This window comes from Melozone crissalis, unplaced genomic scaffold (assembly GCF_028551555.1).
Source record: "Melozone crissalis strain CALT ecotype California unplaced genomic scaffold, PUWL_Pcris_2 ptg000088l_1, whole genome shotgun sequence".
In the NCBI taxonomy this organism is placed as follows: Eukaryota; Metazoa; Chordata; class Aves; order Passeriformes; family Passerellidae; genus Melozone; species Melozone crissalis.
In genome coordinates this window covers 1,976,678-1,984,878 of record NW_026535865.1, presented here as the reverse complement: position 1 = coordinate 1,984,878, position 8,201 = coordinate 1,976,678, and the positions used below count along the sequence as shown (strand labels likewise).

Here is an 8,201-nt window from a genome sequence, read left to right as displayed (position 1 = left end):
CCCTCCCTTTGGCCAAGGCCAGCTCCTCCTTGTTCACCTTCCTCACCTGCTGCAGGTGGAGTCTCCCTGCTCTGAGCACCCACCAGGGGCAGTGCCAGGGGATTCCCAGGAGCTGTGGATGCCCCAGTCTGGGTTTGAACAGACAGGTGTGTGCTAAGGAAGGCAGGAGCCTCCCTGAAATGGGAAATGTAAACCCCCTCCCTCCGAATTGTTACAATTGTGAAATTAAGAGGCTCTCAGGCAAAGATATGGGAATAAGAATAGCAGTTCTTCATTAGGGAATAAAAATAAAATAAAAAATTCAGTAATACAAAACAATTTCCTGAGATGTGAGGGAACCATAAGGATCATTGAGTCCAACTCCCAGCCCTGCAGATACCAAACAATCCCACCCTGAGCAGCCCTGAGAGCGCTGGCTCTGCATGGCGGCCCTGCAGCCCGGCCGGGCCCGAGGGAACGGGAGCAGCTGAAGCTGCAGCCCAGGAGACTGAGGGGAGGCTCCTCGGGGGCTGCAGCTCCTCCCCAGGGCAGGCACAGGGGCAGGGGCTGAGCTCTGCTCTGGCACAGGGACAGGAGCCCAGCAAGGGCTGCAGCTGTGCCAGGCCTTGGCATGGAGCTCAGGGCAAGGTTCTGCCCCCCGAGGCTGCTGGGCACTGCCCAGGCTGCCCAGGGAATGGTGCCAAGGCTGCCAGAGCTGCAGGAGCTCCCAGGGCTGCTCAGGGTGGGGGTATTGGGGTGCCTGTGCAGGGACAGGGGCTGGATCCATGATCGCTGCGGATCCTCCTCAGGACACTCCGGATCCCCCTCGTGATATTCCAGATCCCCCTCAGGACATTCCGGAGCCTGCTCAGGCCATTCTCGATCCCCCTCAGGACGTTCCTGATCCCCCTCAGGAAACTCCGGATCCCCCTCAGGACACTCCGGATCCCCCTCAGGACAGCCCGGATTCCCCTCAGCACACTCCGGGTCCCCCTCAGCACACTCCAGATCCTTCTCAGGCCATTCCCGATTTCCCTCAGGCCATTCCCGGTCCCCCTCAGGCCATTCCCGGTCCCCCTCAGGCCATTCCCGAACCCCCCCGGACACTCCGGATCCCCCCCAGGACACTCCTGATCCCCTCAGGCTACTCTGGATGCCCCTCAGGCCATTCCCGATCCCCCTCAGGCCATTCCCGGTCCCGTGGCCGTTCCCGCCCCTCCCTCAGCCCCGCCCGCCCCGCCCCGCTGTCAGGCGCGCCGCGGGCAGCCCTGTGCGGGCAGCGGCGTCGCGGGGTCCTCGCTGCCGCGCCCGGCGCTCCCAAGATGGCGGCGGGGCCGGTACCGGCCGTGTGAGGCGGGAGCGCGTCCCGGCCGCCCGCGGCTCCTCCGCCCGCCCGGCCCCGCTCCCGCCCCGCAGCCGGCGGGATGCTCAGATCCACCGGCTACTTCCGCGGCATCGACTGCCCGTTCCTCAACGCCGGGGGGTCGGGGCCGGGCCGGGGGTGCCGCAGGCCCTACTGCCATTTCCGCCACCCCCCGGTGGCCCCGGCGCCGTGCGGAGCCTCCGGAGCCTCAGGCGACCCCAGCGTGGGGCTCCCGCTCGGACACGGCGCAGGTACGGCCCGGCCCGGCCGCGGTGCCCCCTCACCTTCCCGCGGCCCCGTCCCCGAGTGCGGCCGTTCCCGGCCCGGTCGTGCTTTCTCCCCCTGCCCCGTGTGTTTTCCCCCGGTGAGGGCAGACCCGTGTCTGGCCGCCTCCCCTGCCGCCTGCCCGCCGTTCAAGGCCTGGCTCAGCCCCCAAGCCCCTCCGCAGTGCAGATCCCGCGGCCTGCCGGTGTCACCGGCCAAGCCCAGCCCTGCCCGTGGCTGTCAGTTCGCCCCGGGGCCCGGGAGGGTTTGAAGGAGCCTCAGCGCTGAGGGTGGCTGGGCTCGGTGCGATCCCACCGGGTGTTGGCGAGCAGCGTCCCGAGGCTCCGGGACAGCCCCGGCGCTGCCCCGGTCCCGTTCTTTGTCGCTCCGGGCGCTGGGCTCACGTGGGGCTGAGGTGTCAGGCCGGTTCCAGAGCTGCTGACAGCTCCCGTTAGATCCTGGAGCCGCCTGGGGCGGGAGGCAGGACCCGGGCTGGGCTCTTTGGGGGACCGTGGTCAGCCAGAACCCCCCGTGTCCGTGCCAGGGGTTGATCCATGCTGGGGGTGGTGGTCCGTACTGGGGGCTGGGGCAGTGGTCCATACTGGGAATACTGGAATGTGCTGGGGCAGTGAGCCATACTGGGCCAGTGATCCATGGTGGTCCATACTGGGAATACTGGAATGTGCTGGGCCAGTGCTCCATACTGGGAATATCAGAACGTGCTGGGGCAGTGATTCATGCTGGGGCCAGTGGTCCACAGTGGTCCATACTGGGAATATCAGAATGTGCTGGGCCAGTGGTCCAGACTGGGATTATCAGAACATGCTGGGGCAGTGGTCCATACTGGGAATACTGGAATGTGCTGGGGCAGTGGTCCCCAGTGGTCCATACTGGGATTATCAGAACGTGCTGGGGCAGTGCTCCAAGCCCATGAGGAGCTTGTGGGGCACAGGGCACTGCCAGGCTCTCAAAGGCAGCCTGGCACAAACCCCCAGTGATTCAGGCAGTCCTGGAATATCCTGAGCTGGAACAGACCCACCAGGATCAATAGTGAGCTATTGTTGGCCCTTCTTCCAGCAGCTCTTGTCATTTATTCACATTATTTGCCGTTCTGCTGATTTATTGGCAGAAAAAAGCCTGCATTCTTCTCCCCAGAAGAGCCCTGCTGGCTTTCTTTATGTGAAAGCTTTATTTCTGTTAGGTATAATAGGATAATAATGCTGGTGTGGACAGTTTCTAATAATCTGAAGCAGAAATTGCCAAAACAAAGCCTAGTTTATGTTTTTTGTGTGCTTATTTAACTTTGGGTTGCTCTCAAGTTTGGAAGAGGATTCATTATTGATGTCTCCTGGTTACCAGGCCAGCTTACCATCACTACTAGTTTAGTTTAAAATAAAAGAATCATTCTTAGGGCTGTCACAGGCAGATAATTGTTAGAAAGACAAAGTTTTTTGGCAAATTTTGGTGTTCTTTCAAATTTTAAAAGCTCCCTAGAATGCTTTAGGATGGTTCTTTAGATGATGTTATAATTATCTTTCAGTGTGCTGTTCCTGCAGGTTTTTAAATATCTGAGTGAAATGTCAGTTTTGGAACTGGAATTGCTCATTTTGGCCTGCACCAGGTGCTGCTGTGCTTGACAACTTTTTCTATGAAAGAAATATATTTTCTTAACCCTATATTCTATATATTTTGTATTCTATATCATCTGTATTCTCTATATTCTTAATTTCTTTATAGAATTTCTTCTAGATCCTTACAGAATTTCTTATAGAACAAATTCTTATAGAATTTCTTATAGAACCTTATAGAATTTCTTAAATAATTTCTTATAGGGATTCTTATAGAGATTCTTATAGAGATTCTTATAGAATTTCTTACAGAATTTCTTATAGAATTTCTTAAATAATTTCTTATAGGGATTCTTATAGGGAATCTTATAGGGATTCTTATAGAGATTCTTACAGAATTTCTTATTAGAATTTCTTATTAGAATTTCTTATAGAATTTCTTATAGAAATTCTTATTAGAAATTCTTATTAGAAATTCTTATTAGAAATTCTTATTAGAAATTCTTATAGAAATTCTTATTAGAAATTCTTATTCTTATAGTCTTAATATTCTATACTTATTTCTCAATAGAAATTCTTGTATAGAATCTATTCTATATAATTTCTATATTTTCTTCATTTCCAACCTAATCTACAGCACTTAGGAGAGTCTTTTGGCACAGAAGAGCCCCAGTGTGGGTCTGATTTCCCAGGGGAAGGTTCTGTCATTTGTGGAAGGAGCAGGATGACGAGGCTGAGCTCCAGGCACTGCTCCCTGCAGGCAGCTCAGAGCCTGTTCCTGCCTCTTTGCCAAACCCTTGGCATGCAGCACATGGCACAGCTGGCATAACAGGGAGCTGGGAGTTCTGTCTCAGTTCAGGGTTTGCCTCCAGACATTTTTTAATGTTGGTTCTGTGTTGGCTGCAGAGCTGCCCCAGCCCTGGGCAACAGCAGCAGGAGGACGTGGGGCTGCTGCAGCCAGGCCAGAGGAGCCACGGAGATGCTGCCTGGGCTGGAGCCCCTCTGCTCTGGAGCCAGCCTGGCACAGCTGGGCCTGCTCACCTGGACAGGAGAAGGCTCCAGGGACACCTCAGAGCCCCTTTTGGGGCCTGAAGGGGCTCCAGGAGAGCTGCAGAGGGACTGGGGACAAGGCCTGCAGGGACAGGACACAGGGAATGGCTCCCACTGCCACAGGGCAGGGCTGGGTGGGAGATTGGGAATCAGGAATTGTGGAATCCATCCCTGGAATGGATTTCCCAGAGCAGCTGGGGCTGCCCCTGGATCCCTGGCAGTGCCCAAGGCCAGGCTGGGCAGGGCTGGGAGCAGCCTGGGACAGTGGGAGGTGTCCCTGCCATGGCAGGGGTGGCACTGGATGGGCTTTGAGGTCCCTCCCAACCCAAACCATTCTGGGTTTCTGTGATTCCAACTGAGAAATGGGACATGAGCAATGGACCTGCTGCAGTCTCAGGCTTTTAGAACAGACTCCAGCTTATCACAAAATGTTCCTGATTCCTGTAGGGGCAGGAGAGACTTTTGCAGTTATTTTGCAGTGCTTGGCTCAGTTTCCTGGGAAGGATTCTGGCTGAAGTGCTCCTCTCATTCCCTGCCTGCCCGAGGCTCCTGGCCCTCAAGGATCTGGAGGTTTTACACTAGAGGGTGCAGTAGCTCAGCCAGAACCTGGCAACCATCTTCTGGGAGCAGCTTCTCCATCCCCCAGGGCTTGCTCCCTGCCAGGGGAACTGCCTGTTTTGTTTTGAAGTAGCTTCCTAACCATGCACATGGGCAGGTCTGACCTATTTAATCACATCACTCGATAGAGAAGCTTTAAAAATGTCATTTTTATTTTTTTTGCCAAGGCAGGTTGGTTTCTACACCAAGAGCCACAGCACAGATTGGTGTTTTCTGGGATGGTGCCTAGAAAAAAAGGATAACATCTAAGGGAGCAGCCTGTTAAGCATATTGATTTGAGGCTGGGGCTGGCTTTGATGTTTGAGGATCACCAGAGGATTGGCAGGAACCCCAAAACTCTTGGTGCAATTTCGTAGCTTTAAAAGGAGCTTTTGAAAACTGCAAGTGGAGCTGGCCCTGGCAGGTTGTGGGAGGGGGAGGACATGCACTTATGCCAGGTGCAGCAGAGAGGACCTGGAAAGAGGAATTAGTGGGATGCAGCACTGTTTCCCCCCTTTTTTTGCCCACCCTCACTGCTCCAGGCTTCCCAAGGTTCAGGTGTTCAGAAATTATTCCTGTTTTGCACACACAGTGCTGGGGGGGAGTGGTGCAGAGCCCTCTATTCCCCTTGGAGATCTGCAGGAGCAGGACTGAGTTTTCCCTGACTGCTGCTGGATTGTCAGGAGTTCCTTTCCCTTTTCCTCTTTCCCTTTTCCCTTTTCCCTTTTCCCTTTTCCCTTTTCCCTTTTCCCTTTTCCCTTTCCCCTTTTTCCTTTTCCCTTCCCCTTTCCGTTCCTCCTTCCCCTTTCCCTTTCCCTTTCCCTTTCCCCTTTTCCCTTTATCTGGAAGCAGATCCATAAATACAAACATGTTGAGACAGGGGCACATTTGAGCTGGGGTCTGAAACGTGGAATGCTTGATGTGGGAAATCTATTCCAGTGTTTTATTGCAGGAATTACCTGTGTGGTAACAGAATATGGGTGCCTTAGAGGTTTGTGAAAATCCTGTGCTGAGGCTGATGGGGTTTTCTGTCCAGGACTGGGAATCTGGAGATTGCAAATTCTCATCCTGACTTGGCTGAAGTGCTTTTTCCATCTCTGAGACGACTAAAAACCACCTGCTTCAGAGCAGGATGAAAAGATTATTGAATGTGTGTGAAGTGCTTTGAAAGCGTGCACTGTAAGGAGGAGGGAAGAGCTGCCTTCAGTCCTAAAAGCGTCTTTTCAAGAGCTGTAGAGGGGAAAAATAGGTCTCTCTTTAAAGTCGAGGTCCTGAGTATGCTGAAAGACATAAAAGAGGCATAATACAGCTCTTCATAAATATCTTAAGGTAGGCAGCCCTGGTTTGCTGGTTTGATGCTGTCTGGGGGTGGTTTGGAGGTGGATGTTTTTGAACCCAGAGCAGAAAGCTGCACCCAGGTCTGGAGCTCTGAGCTCTTTTGTCTGCATTGATCACAGAATCCTGGAATGTGCAGAGCTGGAAAGGACCCACAGGGGTCATCAAATCCAGCCCCTGTCCCTGCACAGCCACCCCAACGCCCCCACCCTGAGCAGCCCTGGGAGCTCCTGCAGCTCTGGCAGCCTTGGCACCATTCCCTGGGCAGCCTGGGCAGTGCCCAGCAGCCTCGGGGGGCAGAACCTTGCCCTGAGCTCCATGCCAAGGCCTGGCACAGCTGCAGCCACTCCCTCAGGTCCTGATCCTTGTGTTCTTGTGGGATGGGAAGAGCCAGCCAGGCTTTCAGCACCCTGCCTGAAGTATTTTGTTCTGCAGTGGGGTGCACTGAGCTGCTCAGCAGTTTTCTGATGTGGCCCAAAGCTTGTGGAGCAGTTTTCTCTCTGGGTTTACAAAGCTTTGCTGGTTAGACCTGGATCAAATCTGTGGGAGGTGTCAGGGACAGAGTTCTGCTCCTCTGTGTGATTGACACAGTGAAGTGCTGTAACACTGTGGGGCTCAGGTCAAGTGTGGAGAAATCCTTGGGCTTATCTCCCCAGCTTTAACTCTGGATCCTGTCACTGGTGCAAGGATCATTTCACCTCTCCCTTCTTCTGCCCAAAAGCAGCCACAGAGGATGGCTGTGACCAGGATGATCCCCCCAAAGGTGCTGGGCACTGCCCAGGCTGCCCAGGGAATGGTGCCAAGGCTGCCAGAGCTCCAGGAGCTGCCAGGGGTGCTCAGGGTGGGGGTGTTGGGGTGGTGTTACAGTGCTCACAGGGGTCTCAGGTTGAGGGAAGAGTTTGACTCCATGTTTCAGAAGGCTTGATTTATTATTTTATGATATATATTACATTAAAACTATGCTAGAAGGAAGGATTTCCTCAGAAGGCTGGCTAAGAATAGAATAAGAAGGAATGATAACAAAGGTTTGTGGCTCGGGCTCTCTGTCTGAGCCAGCTGACTGTGATTGGCCATTAATTAGAAACAACCACATCAGACCAATCACAGATGCACCTGTTGCATTCCACAGCAGCAGATAATCAATGTTTGCATTTTATTCCTGAGGCTTCTCAGCTTCTCAGGAGGAAAAATCCAAAGGAAAGGATTTTTCATAAAAGATGTCTGCGACAGGGTGGCTGTGCAGGGACAGGGCTGGGCTGATGATCCCTGTGGGTCCTTTCCAACTGAGGACATTCTGTGGTTCTGTGATACTCTGTAAAACCTAGAGAGGCTTTTTAGAAGTTAAAACCCATCTTTAATCACCCCATATGGTCAGGGCCATTGTTGAGTTCCTCACTGCTGAGGGGCTGTGCCTGTTTGTGGGAGCAGCCTTGGCACAGGCTGGGATTTAGAGCCTTGGCATGACTCACATTGCAGGCCATGTTCACACTGTGTTGTAGAAGAGATGAAAAAACATCTTTCCCAGTGCATTTTCCTTCCTGGAGCTGATGTTGTGCACGATCATCTCAGCAGAGAGCTTCATTACTGTATTTGCTGCAGCAGAAGTGGAACCCCAAGTGTTTTCAGTATCATTTCACTGACAGAGCAAAGCAGGTGTTCAGTGTTGGGTGCTCCAGTCTGAACTGGGAGGGGGCATCAATTCTGCTTTCCCCCCACATCTGTGTTTAGGAGAATAATTACCAAAATGCCACCAGTGGATTTTATTTTTAACCAAGTTTTGAAATGAAGAGTGAAGAACCAGCTCGTGATGAGGTCGGGATGAGTCTTTTCAGCAGTTTGGGGTTTGTGGTGATTTCCCTGTGCTGTTTTTGGGGTGTTCCTGTGGGTGGGCAGGTGCAGGTGCCCTTAGTGCCAGGATATCAGTGTGGCCTCACAGGACACTTCCATGTTTGGTTTTTCTGTGGCTGTGGGGAAATTACCCCCTAAAAATCTGAGTCTCCCCACGTGGGGCAGTTCCAGATGTGTGGAAAACAGGAGGTGGGAGC

The 8,201-nt window shown here is 53.2% G+C and overlaps 1 protein-coding gene across 1 annotated transcript in view; it reads left to right on the top strand.

Moving 5' to 3' along the window:
• Positions 1-1,390: 1,390 nt before the first annotated feature.
• Positions 1,391-8,201, top strand: part of REXO1 (RNA exonuclease 1 homolog) — a 48,700-nt gene continuing 41,889 nt past the window's right edge. The window contains exon 1 of the mRNA XM_054291081.1: positions 1,391-1,593. Coding sequence (XP_054147056.1) covers positions 1,404-1,593 — 190 coding nt within the window. The 5' untranslated portion in view covers positions 1,391-1,403. The remainder of the gene's footprint in view (positions 1,594-8,201) is intronic.